This window comes from Pristis pectinata, chromosome 19 (genome assembly GCF_009764475.1).
Source record: "Pristis pectinata isolate sPriPec2 chromosome 19, sPriPec2.1.pri, whole genome shotgun sequence".
NCBI lineage: Eukaryota > Metazoa > Chordata > Chondrichthyes > Rhinopristiformes > Pristidae > Pristis > Pristis pectinata.
The window spans coordinates 6,410,117-6,424,816 of NC_067423.1; the positions used below are offsets into that span (position 1 = coordinate 6,410,117).

General features: G+C 37.5%; 1 protein-coding gene across 3 annotated transcripts in view; it reads right to left on the bottom strand.

Moving 5' to 3' along the window:
- Window positions 1-14,700, bottom strand: part of sfmbt2 (Scm like with four mbt domains 2) — a 172,201-nt gene that overhangs the window by 94,005 nt on the left and 63,496 nt on the right. For all 3 annotated transcript variants that reach the window (XM_052033972.1, XM_052033970.1, XM_052033971.1), the window contains exons 5-7: window positions 11,783-11,871; window positions 11,133-11,379; window positions 639-736 (exon numbers count right to left, since the gene is read on the bottom strand). In XM_052033972.1, the coding sequence (XP_051889932.1) occupies window positions 639-736; window positions 11,133-11,379; window positions 11,783-11,871 (434 nt within the window). The remainder of the gene's footprint in view (window positions 1-638; window positions 737-11,132; window positions 11,380-11,782; window positions 11,872-14,700) is intronic.

The window sequence follows — 14,700 nt, forward strand, 5'->3', positions numbered from 1 at the left end:
CTACAACACTATGACCATTTTGAACTAAAATGGAATTTTTTTTTGTTTTAGTTGTGTTCTTTCTTTAAAAAATTGGGTATAATTGATGTTTTTTATGTGAATGCTGCTTATCTGATGCTATGTGCCTGTGATGCTGCTGCAATAAGTTTTTCATTGCACCTGTACACACATGGACTCGTGCATGTGACTGAACTTGACCTTGACTTTGATCCAAATATGACCTGACATCAAAATGATCAGCTTTTCTTTCGTAAGATCTCAGATGTTTCTCCCACTACAGGATTAATTTTTAAAATTACATGATTTCGAATAGACCTTGAAATAGTGTTTTCTTTTGGAAATCTTGGATGGTACCCGTGCAGTTTACACATTCTCTTTATGAGTATGATGCTCTATTTTCCACTTACATTCTAAGTACATGCTATTAGGTTAATAAATTACTTTTAATTATCCTTAGTATAGGTTATTGACTAAAAGAATCTCACAGAAGGTGATGGGTATTAGAGAGAAAACATTGCAGGGGTGCAAGGAAATAAGGAAAGGGAGAATGGGACTCATGGAATAGCTTCCTGGGAGCCAGCCTGGGCTCACATTGCTGAATGGCCTTCTCCTGTGCTGTTACAAGATAAAATAATTACCTTAAACACTTCCAGTGGTAATGAAAACTTTTCGGCTTCAGACAGGGCCTTTTCGAGGGCATCTTTCCACTCAGGGTCACTTTTGAGAGCCTGGATTTCTGCAAGAGAGCAAAGAGGATCTACTTTCACTATCTACCGTTGTCTACAGGGTTTTCAAGCAATTTAAAATTGATTCATTCCTGAGAAATCCATCTTTTTGTGCAGTTCTTCCCAACATATTTTTGAAACTAGTGTTGAATTTTTTTGGAAAGCAGTGTTTTACAGGAATAAAATCTAGCAATTCTCTTAAAATCCAAAAGTGATTAAGATCAACCTAGATTTGAGATTATTGAGCTTTAAGTTTTTAAATCAAAAATATTAATCACTATTTATATGCAATAGGAACCAGGGAAATCAATCTACAAGTTAGCAACAAATGAAAGCAGATCTCCGTTACACATTACAGCATAAAGCCAGAGTTTGAATTATGAAACAGTATTGCGTTCTTTGATTTACAATTTCTAAGAATTGCACAATTCCCACTGTTCTATAATTTTGCATTCAAATATGGAGTGATCAGAGACTAAATAAACTAGGAAAGGGTGTTTACATTTATAACTGTCTTAAAGTTTAATGTTCAAATGGCAAGTTCAAAGACATGCCAAGACATGAGAGAAAAATACACTAAATTAGAAGCCCTTGTAATTATTTTAGTTCAATTATCATTCTTCTAATAAGTAACTTCTAATTTTAGTGTTCCACAATCAAGCCAAGTGTTCAATGGTCCCTGTTAAAACATATGAAAGAGAACGGACATAAAATAACTGCAATTTTAAAATGAAAATAGCTTTAAAAATATTTCCCACACATTTTAGTTGTATGCTTAAATATATAAATTAGACAGATAAAACAGGAATTCAATTTGGGAGCATTTTTTGGGGACAAAAATCATTTAACTTCATCTTCACTAATACCCACATTCTAAAACAGACAACAACTAAACATTTAGAAACCCCAGTACTAATGAAGCAACTATCCTAAGACAAAGAAGGATATTGTTATGAGTACCACACTTTTAAGGTTAGTTAGGTTATATAAACAAGTAATGCAATAAAAATACAACTCATTGCATCTAACATGCAAGCCTCTTCTCAGGAAACTTTGAACTCAGTTTTAGTTTCTATTTTCAAAATACTGATTGATGTTTAAAAATGATTTTCTTCTGTCACATTCGCCAAATCGCCCTATATATCTTAACTCCAAAACATGTTTTCTGCCTTTATTTCTTTCCAGCCTTTTTGTCACAATCCACACACTCTCCCCAGACACCAGCACAATCACTGAAGTCCCCTGCTTTATCTTCACTTCTTTATCTTCTCTCCGTGGCCTTGCTACATCCTACTTCCACAGTGCTGCGCTCCACCCTCACTCTTCCAAGTGCTTCATTCTTTGTTTACACTCCTCAACGGCCTGTATCCCTGCCCTTTGGAATTTCCTAACCTGTTCCATATTCCTCCTCTGATCAAAATGCTGATCTTCAAGACATGCTGTCAGCTCCCACTCCTGTTTCCCTTTCTATTGCAGTTTGCTTTCTGTTAACTTATTAGTCAGTTCTTTAGACAAGAACTATTATAACATCATGTTTTCTTCCAGTTTCCCATCTCATACTTGACTCTCCTGTTGGGAAGACAACCAGCTTTGTTTCCCAGATACAAAAGGCAATCAAAACTAATTCTTCTGAAAAGCTTTCTTTAAAAGATTTACAAACTGTGCCATACCCATGAGGTGCTCCCCCAAGTGCCTTCAACAAAGCTGGTGAAGGGCTGATGTTCTCCCTATAATATTTGGTCTTAAGGGACATATTGAAAGTGATAGGTGAAAGACAAAGAGGGAAAGGTGCGAGGAAAACCTTTAGGTTTTTCTTTTAAATACAAAACTGTGGGTATGATTTGGAATTCCCTGGCTATAACATAGATGGAAACCTAGCCAATCAGGCTTTCATGGGAATTGAAAGAAAATAATTTACAGGGCTATGAAAAAAAGAGCAGCAGAATTAGAATGAAGACTGTTCTACAAGGAGCTGTCATTGACTCAATGAGCTGAATGGCCTCGTGTGTTGTAAAAGCTTCTGGTTGGTGATGCATAACATAACCAAACCTTTATGAAGATGCCAATATGCAAAATTTCAGCCCTGACAAGCCTGTAAGGCATGCCCAGAATCACAAGGGAAATGCAATTTCATGTGGAACATTGCTTTTCAACCATCAAGAAAATAGATGTTAGTAATTATGTATTATTAATATTTTTATAGGACACAAATCTGCAAATCTCTACTGGATCTCAACAGGGTAAAAGTTAACTGCCAGAGATTATGCTTCAGCATGGTTGTGTAATGAGGTCCTTATGCATTAATAAATTTTAAAAGAAAGAAATGTATTGACATAACAGATGTAGATTATACAGTGAATTTTTATATAATAATTCAAGAGGAGTGCAAATTGTACCTGAGGGTTCAGTAATGTATAGACCGATGTAAAGTAATCTGTGAAAAGCCTCATTGAGAACATGATCAACAGGGTGAATCGTAAAGTAGGTGTGTAGAAATTTTGGAATAGAAAGAGGCCCTTAAACTCACTGTACCTGCAGAATCCTCTTATACTTTTATTCGAGTCTCTGGGATATATTTTAAGTTAAAACAAAGTTCTTGCCATTGTAAACTAATGCCAGTTTAGCAAAGTATTGTTTCTTTACGATAAACTTTGTGCTTCTATTTTAATTCTCCTATTTAGATGATACGCTATACAAAGACAAAACGGTAACTTCAAAATGATCAACAGTTGTTTTTTTTAAATATTGGTTAGAAATTGGACAATCTATGCAAATCCTTCTTCTGTACATATTCGACCTCAATGTTCAAGCTTTGGTGAAAAGCATTATTTCTCCCCCACACAGTTAAAGATTTTACTCTATTAAATATTTAGCATGCATAAGGAACTGTGATTCTCTTTAAAATATCTGAATAAAATGAAACTTTTAATTAATGTAACTTACGGAATCTACATTGCTGTGGAAGTACAGGTTAGTGGCACCATAGCTAGACAGATCATACGTATGTAGTTACTTCAATGTTACACTACAAATACCACCACTACACCAGTGAAGTCCCCTCAGATCTACCCATCACCTGCATTTGGTATGTCAAAGACTCTTGCAAATTTCTACAGATGTACAGTGGAGAGCATTCTGATTGGTTGCATCACCGCTTGGTATGGAGGCACCAATGCACAGGATGGCAAGAGGCTGCAGAGGGTTGTAGATTCAGCCAGCTCCATCACGGGCACAACCCTCCACGCCCTCAAGGACATCTTCAAGAGGCGGGGCCTCAAGAAGTAGTATCCATCATTAAGGACCCTCACCATCCGGGACATGCCCTCTTCTCATTACTACCATCGGGGCAGAGGTACAGGAGCCTGAAGACCCACACTCAACATTTTAGGAGCAGCTTCTTCCCCTCCACCATCAGATTTCTGAACAGTCCATGAACACTACCTCGTTATTCCTCTTTTGTACTATTTATTTATTTTTTTGTAACTTTATAGTGATTTTTATTATGTCAGTGATAATAAATCCGATTCTGATTTGTCCATCAAGTTGCTCACCTGATCACTAACAAAAAAAAATCACTAAAAACAAATGACAGATCTTAATCCATAGGTGAATATGCACCTATGGATTAAGATCAATACCAGTCAAACTACCTTAGCATTACATGCAAAGGCTGTGAATAAATATGGCAGAAGCAAAGTTAAAAGGCGATAAATGTACTGCAGCAAAAAAAAGAGCTTAAAAATTACATGCCCAGAGATGTAGGCATGCTACGTTGGCGCCAGAAGCATGGCGACACTTGCGGGCTGCCCCCAGAACACTCTACGCAAAAGATGCATTTCACTGTGTGTTTCGATGTACATGTGACTAATAAAGAAATCTGATCTCACGTGCATTAAAATGACGCTTTCATGAAGGTTCAGATATTGTCATGCATGCAACCAATGAACTCGCGTGCGGCAGGTCTCACATGACTAATGCAATTGAACGGCCTTATCGCCACAGTCCACTAGGAAGGTGGCAGCAGAAGGAGCGGCTGGTGACTGACTGGAGGGTGGGGGAAGGTGGAGAGAGTATCGTACCATTGGCAGGTAGAAAACGGGAAGAATTATGGGTGGAGCCGATGTGGAGTGGTGGGGAAAGTATGCAAAGGAAGAGTCTTAGAGTCGCTCAGCACAGAAACAGGCCCTTCGGCCCACTGTATCCATGCCAACCTTTCAGCCCATCTATACTAATTCCATTTGCCTGCATTAGGACCATATTCTTCCATGCCTTGCCTATTTAATTGTCTGTCTAAATGCCTCTTAAACATAATAATTGCATCTGATTCCACTGCCAGATAGCAACCACTCTGCATAAAAAAAATCTTTCTCATCAGGTACTCTAAAACTCCTTCCTCTCAACTTAAACCCATGCCCTCTTGTTTTTGATTCCCCTACTATGGGAAAATGATTTAAACTATCTACCCCACCAATGCCTCTCATAAGCTTGTGTACATCTATCAGATTCCCCCTCAGCTTCACCCACTCCAGGGAAAACATGCCCAGCCTATCCCACCTAAGTAAAGATGGTCTGGAAGACAATGCAGGGGAGTCCTTTAGTAGGGGCGAGGAGGAGGAGGGGCAGGCGGAGGGACAGGTGTGAGTGAGGGCAATTGGTTTGAACCTCAATACAATAAAAAACAAAATAGCTAACAAAATGAAAGGTCGGCGTTGCATGATCCTCACTGATGATCATAGGCAACGAGTACAGAATGACAAATTTACAGAAACAGTTTTCATTAACAAGTGAATTTAGGGACTTCTAAATGGGAAAAGATTCGGGCATCATTTTAGGCAGGAAATGCGCTAAAAAAAAGTTAACATACATTAAAAATACAAAGCTTCCCGCAACATAAATATTCAGGTCAGTAACAAACTGCTGAAAAGTGCATATGTAAGAAGTGAAAATTTTTGTGATGACATCACAAAATACATGGTTTCCTCAATCAACTCTCACATTGACACACATCCAGTGTAAAAAGAAATATCATATGTAAATAATGTCTCTTCTTTTACATTTTGTTCCATTTAAAATTGAACTTTTCATACAAACTTTAGTCATACAAAACTTAAATCAAACCCACAAACCGCCCTTCCATATTCTTTAATCTCCATCTGCTATCAGATGAGTTCCACCTTAGATAAAAGGCAAATCAAAATCGCAAACTAACCCATTCATCATAGCATGTACTAATTTGTTACCACAATGAAACTATGCTCCATGGCGCTACATTTACTTATGCCTAGCTTATTAACATAGATTACACATAGAGGGGAAGGCTGGGGGAATCCATTTTAAGCTTCTTTAGTTATATCAGCTATTGTTTTTTTTCAAAAAGCATCAGCATTTTGGAGACAGGATCAAGTTTAACCAGTGAGAAAAAAATAATTTCAAACTGTGCAAATGACAAGTTAATTACTTTAACAAACTGTGTATTTGATTTAGAAATGAGTTGTCACATGGCAGGCACAAAAACGCATGCTGGTAAAGCAGAACTGTCTAGCAGGTCTGAAGTACTAACAAAGTAATAATTGCAGAATGTTACTGCAGGGGAATGAATTTATACTTGCTTGCTTTGGGCTAAATGCATAAAATAATATCAGCCGTGAGTTCCACCCTAGTTCCAAAATTCAATTTCATTTACTTCAATGAAACAGAATTTCGGAAGCAGTGTACACTATGTATCTGGTACTATGTTATCCTTCTAACGCAGGACAAGAGGGAAAAAGTATCCACCTCAATCTTACAAGTTAATCTAATCAGAAATGTGCAGGTTGCTGAATGGCATAGAGTTTAAAGAAAATATTACATCTAAGAGATATTTCAGCTATTAAGGAGACGTTCCTAATGTTGGCTGCGTTTCTTTTTAAAAAGAGGTTAACGCATAACCTAATATCTGCATTTTTGCCAAAAGAACTTCAATCTTTCTAATAGAGTGATTGCTTAACAGTATCATTTGTGCAAGAACAAAAGATGAAGGGACATTAATAAACTGATGCTAATGGAAACACTGCAACCTCTGGCAGTACAGAAGTGCAAACAATTTTATATGCATTTGTCTACATTGCTGATGAATAAGTGTCAATTCTGTCTTAATATTGTAACAAATGCAAATTGAATATATTTGAAATAAGCTCTCAACATGCTGTTGCAACTCAATCAAAATGCTCAATTGCAAAAAAAGTTCTAATTCACTGTACATTAAATGCTGTAGAATATAAAATAAATAAATTATGGTTTATTTATTTAAAGTGTATTATTAAGCCTCTTATGCCTTAGTTTACTTGGCTCAAGTTCCACCTTACATTTAGAGAAGAAAATTACCAAGGACATGTCAGGTTGGTGGCATAGGAAAAGTCACGGTAAACAATGAGCATATCAGGTGAAAACGCAGCTCATTCACCTTTCAGTCACACTCTCATCTCTGAATTATAAAAGTTTCACATGCAGAACTTAAATGAGTGGTTAAGCAGTTAATTAAAGTTGACACCTCAAAAACAAATGTCATTGGGGTTCTAAGCACTTTGGCATGTCCTGGAGATGCATTGTCACATAAGTTAAAATTCTGTTTTTTTGTTTACTTATTATTTAAAACAAAATTAGCCCCGTGTCATTATACATTAAGTTTGGTATGTGAAACATTTATTTAAATGAAATACTCGGAAGTACTTGCAGTATCTTTCACTCCAATAAATATTAAAGGTGTCATGTTGTGAAACACACAGTAATTGCAATTACATTGTGTGATAATTTTACCCCACGTGTAGAATATTGGGACCAAGTTATTCATATCAGTCTCAATATTTCTTTCCCAATACTATTCTTATCCAGTGACTGAATTTACTTATATTCAAAATGTGGCTTCAAACAAACAAGGTATTAAAAAAAAAGTAACAGAATTAAATTCAGCTACTGTAAAGGTATTTGGAGACACAAGAGATTCTGCAGATGCTGGAATCTGGAGCAACACACACACAATGCTGGAGGAACTCAGCAGGTCAGGACTAACGAAGGGTCTCGACCCAAAACATCTCTCCATAGATGCTGCCTGACTTGCTGAGTTCATCCACCACTTTTGCATGTGTGTTGAAAAGGTATTTAATGCTTTCACTTTTTAAGTAAAGCTTTTGGTTCATCCCAAAAAAAACTGAGATTAGGTTTAGAATTTGTACACATATTGCAATTCTGATCTGAAGGTGCAATCCACCCTATTTTAAAGGATGAATCAATTCAGCTTGGTCAGATATATTGATGGGATGTATTCCATTGGTTAATGCCTGCAAAGAGCGTCTGCAAGGAGGATCAGGACTGGGAAGGCAGTCTGTGAGAAAAATGCTGGTCTGCAATTGGGAGCAGTGATCGGCTAAGTGGCTGGGAATATTCCAGGGTCTGGGCAATAAAATACTGGAAGAGGGAGAGAGTGAAAGAGAGGGAGATTGGTTAGCAGAGTGGGCTAATGGCTAAAGGGGAGGGGGAAAGCAGTGGACGGGAGTGATGAAAGGTACCAAGGTGGTGAAGGAGACATGGGAAGGGAGCCCGAAAAAACAAAAGATAAATACGGTACTTAACCCGCAGGAGTCCGAATCCAGCACTGCAGCATTCCACCTAGTGATCCCAGGAGTGCCCAACGTTGGCTGCTCGAAGGACATTTTTACCCCAGAGAGACTGGAAAGGAATCCTAGGTAGGAAGTAACATCATCCCATGTGTGACAGAAACTGGCATCAGGGGTTTACCAGTATTTCATGCCCAGCAGCGCCCAACTGAATTTGGCAACGTGAGATGACTCAGAAATGGTCATTTATTACGTTTCACTCTGGGTAATATATTTTCAATCACTTGATGCTGACAGGGAACAGTGTAATGCACCAAATGCTTAGGCGTATTTGTTTTGCAAAATTATTGTAAAACCAAGAGGACAAACTTCAAAGCCATTGAGATTAAAACGTTTTATTTAATTTTGAAACCAAGGAAAAGTGACTATTTTATTTAATTTTAAATGCGGGAGAATAAAGGAAAGCTTTGGCAGGACATCATACAGTTTTTGCTGCTGCTTAATAACTTACAGAACATCTACTGATCTGATAGGAAGAATGGACAAGAGACCCTCTTCATTAAATACCAATTCCATTAAAAAAAAGTCACGAATTTTGACAGTAAATAAAATCCCTTCAAAAGGGAAACAGGTCGAGGAGAAAGATAGGGGCAGGAAGGAACAAGACATAGCACAAGCTGCCTGAAGATCAGTGGCATTTTTGGCATGTCACCACCCAACCCTGGCAGGAGAGAATGGCAACAGTGGGGGGTTGGAGGGTAAGAGAGAATGTCATATGTGAGGTGAGTTATAATGGATAAGCAGATATTTTAAAGGAGAGGAGGGAGAGGTAAAAATGGGAGTGAAAGAATAGGCAAGAATAGAAAAATGAGTAAGTGTGAGTGGTCAGAGGTGCGAGCAAGAAGGAAGCTACAAATGCCAATATTTTTGCGTGCACACCCACCAATGAAATACAGCCTTCTGTTGTCAGTGGTTCTTCACATTACAAATCAATGGAAAATAAGAAAAAAAAACAAAAGCAAAAAGAAAGAAAAGGAATGAATAGAAAAAAAAGGCAGCTCTATAAAGATGATAGAAAGGGAGACAGAGGAGGAGAGTGACAGGGAGATAAGAGCTATCATATTCCCCAAGTTACCCCATGTAATGCCACAAAATATTAACTAGCCTGCAGAAAGTGTACAAATAACATAACATTTCCCTTTTTGAAAGAAATAAGCTAGAATCAGCAAAACCTTCCCTGCAATCCCCTTTGAAACTAAAGATTTTTTGCTTAGTTGTAGGAGCATTCAATATTGTCTTATCTTAATATTCAACTAACATATGTAGAAAAGCCCCAGACTCAGCACTGGCGTGGGCATCTGCCTGTGCCTGAATTCCATTCCTGGTCAAAAAGTAAATTCAAGAACTATTCTGTTATGGTTATACATTCACTTTAAAAAAAATCCCAATTTATAGTACTGATTTACTGAATGACCAAAAAACAAAAGGAATCTCACAGCAAATACAATTTCCATGCACAATGCATTAACAAAATCAATATACAGGGCTCAGATTGATTACTGATGTACACAAATGTCCTCTGAAAAACTGCTGTGTTGCAATGTAATTTTTGGTTTGAATTACTTATGTGCCAAGCAATTTGGAACTACCTGTAGTTAAATACAATCTCAAATGGTTGGTATTGGAGGAAGAGAATTGTTAATCAAATTTCATCCTCTGCAATCAATTTTTAATTAAGAACTGTATTTCTGTTCACATAAAATATATACTTTTTGCCCTTATTTAGTGTAACACCACTGATCTCATACAACACAAAAATGCAGCATTCCTTTAGTGCAAGCAGCATTACGGCCTGCATTTAGCTGCAGTAATGATTGGAAAATTATTGGTGCTGACTATTATTACTCTCTGGCAGGAATTATATAATTTCCACCGAAATGAAGGGAAATTATTTGAACATTTTAATTTCAGGTATAGATGAAGTAGTCCTGTTGTAAAATACCCTGAAAGTATTACATGAATTGTGAGCTTTTTTTTAAAAATGGTCTACTAAACCATAAATACTGCTTAGCAAACCTAAAAATACGTACATGGACTGCAACCTTCTCACACAGGTCTAGTGATTTTAAGATGAAAATATTTTTGAATATACGTTTTCTTAATTTCAGTTTTTACTTTAAACAAATGTGAACTTTCTGGTCTTTATTTCCAAGGAAGGGTCCTGACCCGAAACGTTGACCGTCTGCTTTTCTCCACGGATGCTGCCTGACCTGCTGAGTTCCTCCAGCATCTTATTGCTTTTTTCATCTAAATTCCAGCATGTGCACTCCTTTGTTTCTCTCGTCTACATAATGCTCAGTATAAAGTTTAAAAGGTCAATTAAAAATTGTTCATTCTGCTTCTCTGTATGTGTTCTGAGATAAATCTTTATTCTAATTGGCTGTTCAACCATCTTTATGACAGCACAGCTGCATGGAACCCTTTGAACTGATGCCTCACAGCAGCAGGTGTTGGTAAAGAGGAAGTTTTTTTGCTAGAGTCAGCTAGATTTTTTCAGATTGCTTTCTTTGAGGTCAGGAACAAGCACGGTTGCTTCACCACTCTTTACCTTTTACAGGGTTGGCTTTTTAACAATTAAAACATTCCATAGCCAAAAAAAATCTGATTATGTAGAGAAACATAAATACTGTGCTTAGCAAATGACCTAGTTAGCATTGTGGTACACCTATTACCTATATCATCCAACAGCAGACCATTAAGTGGTCACCTTTTGTACACCAGCTCCTTTGTCCTATCCAAGACTTGTAATACATACCTGTAGGAGGGTCGAGCTTGCAGCCATTTTCCTGGCACCATCCCACCGGTCGGAGTCTACAGTCCAGATAAAACAACCACTGGTCGTGATCCTCAACATCATTCAATCCTTCATAGCGCAAGCACAATCTCCCACCAACGTTCTCCATTACACGGACTATCCAGAATTGAGAAGGGTTTTTAGAATCCTGAAGTTCAATTAGAGATTTAGGCGTAATAAGGTCCACAGTGTTCTTCCCTCTTAGCGGCTGTTTCAAATAAGAGGAAAATTATAAATCGCAAAAACTGGAAATAGCACATGTTAAAATTCTCTGAATATGAGGAGAATGCAGTAGATTTTGCATGCATTTACACATAGCCATCTCTTATTTTAGATTGGACTGACAGTATCTCTGCACGTAGATCATTTCTAACATTAACAGTGAAGACAAACTCCAGCGGAGAATTAATGGAGGGGTAGGGGTGTGTGTGTGTGTGCGCGCGCGCGCACACGCGCGCACATACGTGTGTGATACTGAGTGTGCGCGTGTGTGCATGTGTGCGAGTGAGCGAGCACGTGGGTATATTCCCTATATTACGATTATTCAAAGGACAATTACAGAGATACACATGTCCTTTAAGCCTCATTTATGACTATTTTCAGATGCTTACCCCTTCCAGGAGATTTGCAGGAGCTGTCCTTGCGCCAGTCAAATCCTGAATGAGAAATTCTGTCCAGTCTCCATATTTCTCACAAATTGCTGCAAAACAGGAACAGTACTTCAATGAGGCACAGAATCATCCCTTTCAAGAACACCAGAATGTAACCAGAGGCAGAATTAGGCCACGTGGCCCTTTGAGCCTTCTCTGCCATTCATCGAGATCATGGTTGATCTACCCGAGTGCAGGGAAATGGCACTTTCGCTTAGTATTCAGAAATCTATCAAACTCTGTTTTGAATGAACTCAATGGTCAAACCTCCACAGCCCTCCAGGGTAAAGAATTCTGAAGATTCACTGCTCTGCAAGGGAGGAAATCCCTCCCCATCTCACTTCACTTGAGACCCTTACTTTGAGACTGTGACCCTTGGTTTTAGACTTCTCAGACAGGGAAAATACCCTCCCTGCAGGCTCCTGTCAAGCTCTAGAAGAATTCTGCTAGTTTCAATGATATAACCACTCATTCTTCTAAATTCTAGGGAAGACTGTCTCTGTTTATCTGGCACCATCCCAATGATTGAAGACCACAGCCCAGATAAAAGAATCACTAGTCCATTCAATCCTTCACAGCACAAACACAATCTCCCACTAATATTCTCCATCACACAATCTGGCTGGCATTGAAAAAGGTTTTTAGCTCAAGGTCCACAGAGTTCTTCCCTTTTACATACAGCTTCCCAGTGGTTAAGTGTGGATATATTAGACAGTAGGAGAGAGTGGATTTGGTTGGTTTTACAGTATTCTAGTTAACTGACCAGAAATAGCGCAATTAATTTTAATATGACAAATCACGCAAACCCAAGCACAGTAATTACACAGCTGATAACAAAATGCCCTCTGCCTCAATGATGAAACAATCAATTTATGGTTAAATAATAATAAACCACTCGAGATATTCTATTAAGCACATTAATGTGGAACTCTCTGAGATGAATTTTGAACCAGTAGCAAACAATTCTAGCATTTTTTGCCAAATGTTAATAAATTAGTCATTTAATCACAAACACAATTGTAGCTCCTTGGCAAAGCATTAGATAGAATGCTTAGAACTTTAGGCTTTCTGCAGTATATTTATCCACACAACAATGCATGTTTTCAAAAACCATCTCAAAATTTTATTTTTGCACACTGCTTGTAAATAAAAATAAACTTGGTTTCAATTAATTAGAGAACTTTCCCCTTCCCAAGCACAGATATTAATTGCCTCAATATTATTATTGTTACTGTGCTGAACTCCAAGGGTATATAACCAATAAACAGTGCACCTCCTACTGAAATCAGGCAGATAAATGCTTCAGGTCACTCTTTAATCAAAAGTGTTAGATATGATTTGATGAAGGGAGGAAAAAAAATGAAAAAGCATTAATGCAAATCTGAAATCTAGCTGCTTTATTGTAGTCAGAAAGAGGTAGTAGTAATACCTCAGCACTTTATTTAAACAACTTTATCCTAATAACTTATTCCATTTCCAATTTCAATACCAATTCATGAAAACAGAACAAAAAGAAACTTTTACTTTTGCTCCACTGTCCTAAATCCTTAGTGAAAATTAAGATTGGCATAGGAGAAAATGTGCAGAAAGTGTTTTAAAAATAATTTAAAACAGAAATGTGGCCCCTATTTCATCTCTTAAAAAATCCATACATATCTGAGTGTAACAAGGTGGTTAGAGTAAAGCCGTGAGTAGATACCATGAGTAGGAGCAAAATACATCACGTTGGGTGCCTGCCTGCCTGAAAGGTAATAGCATATTGTATAAAATAGTTTGAAGGATCAGTGGTCACTAAGCATCTTGAAAATTAGTAAATAATCAGATAAGTACAAAATATAAATGAACAGTATGTTGTGTCACGAACCAGCAACAAAAGAAACACACTGAGCATGATTCAGTGTTAAAAACTATTTTATTAATTACTACTTATGATAATACGTAAAATAAAAGTAAAAATGTTAGTATGTTAGACTTCAAAAATGTTAAACCTTGAACGTTAACCCCAAAACTAAACTCGTCGTGTGTGTGTGTGACAAAGTCCCAAACTCCAAGTTCCGGAATGGTTCTTAAAGTTCAGTTCCGCAAGTCATAAGGTGAAAAATGAGCAAGGGCTTCTTCAACAACCACCGTTGTCTGAAGATAAGATGTAGATGTAGAAAAACAGAGAGAGAGTACATACAAAATCCAAATGTTCCACGATGGAACCCAAACAACACTCCAGTGTTTACTCGGTAGTGACTTCCTCACCCCGAAAAGTATCCGAATCGTGGTCGTCCACACAAATACCTGTTTCCTTCTACAGGTCAGCAACAAAGTGAACTCCACCGGATTACTTCCAACTTCCATACATGGATTTCAGTGGCAGACACAGTTATAGTTTCTCATCCATCGATAGAGAAAACAAGCAGGCTGGTGTCTCTCTCCCTTCTCTCTCTCTCTCCTTCTTCTTCTAACTTCTTCAACAACGTCATTACGTCCTTTATCTTCTATTGACGTAAGCACGCCCCACACACACATACACACACACTCTCTATCTTAAAGGGACTTTCACTGAGTCCGTAACAGTTGTGTAACCAAAACTAGAAACTTGTGGACAATTCAAACACATGGAATTTCAGTTTAACTTATTTTAAGTAGGTGTAATTTACAATATTTTACATTATTATAACCCAATATTAAGTTGTACAACTAAAAGACAAGTTAATTTTCAACAATCAGATATTATTCATCATGCAACAATTTTTGGCCATTAATATGATCAAGAGAATCCAGCTGCATTAGCTGAAGTTAAATAATAAGACCACGCTTCCACTATAATCTATTTATGTGCTACTGACCCACTTCCATCCACGCTGATTTATCAAGTGAAGCTTAATGTA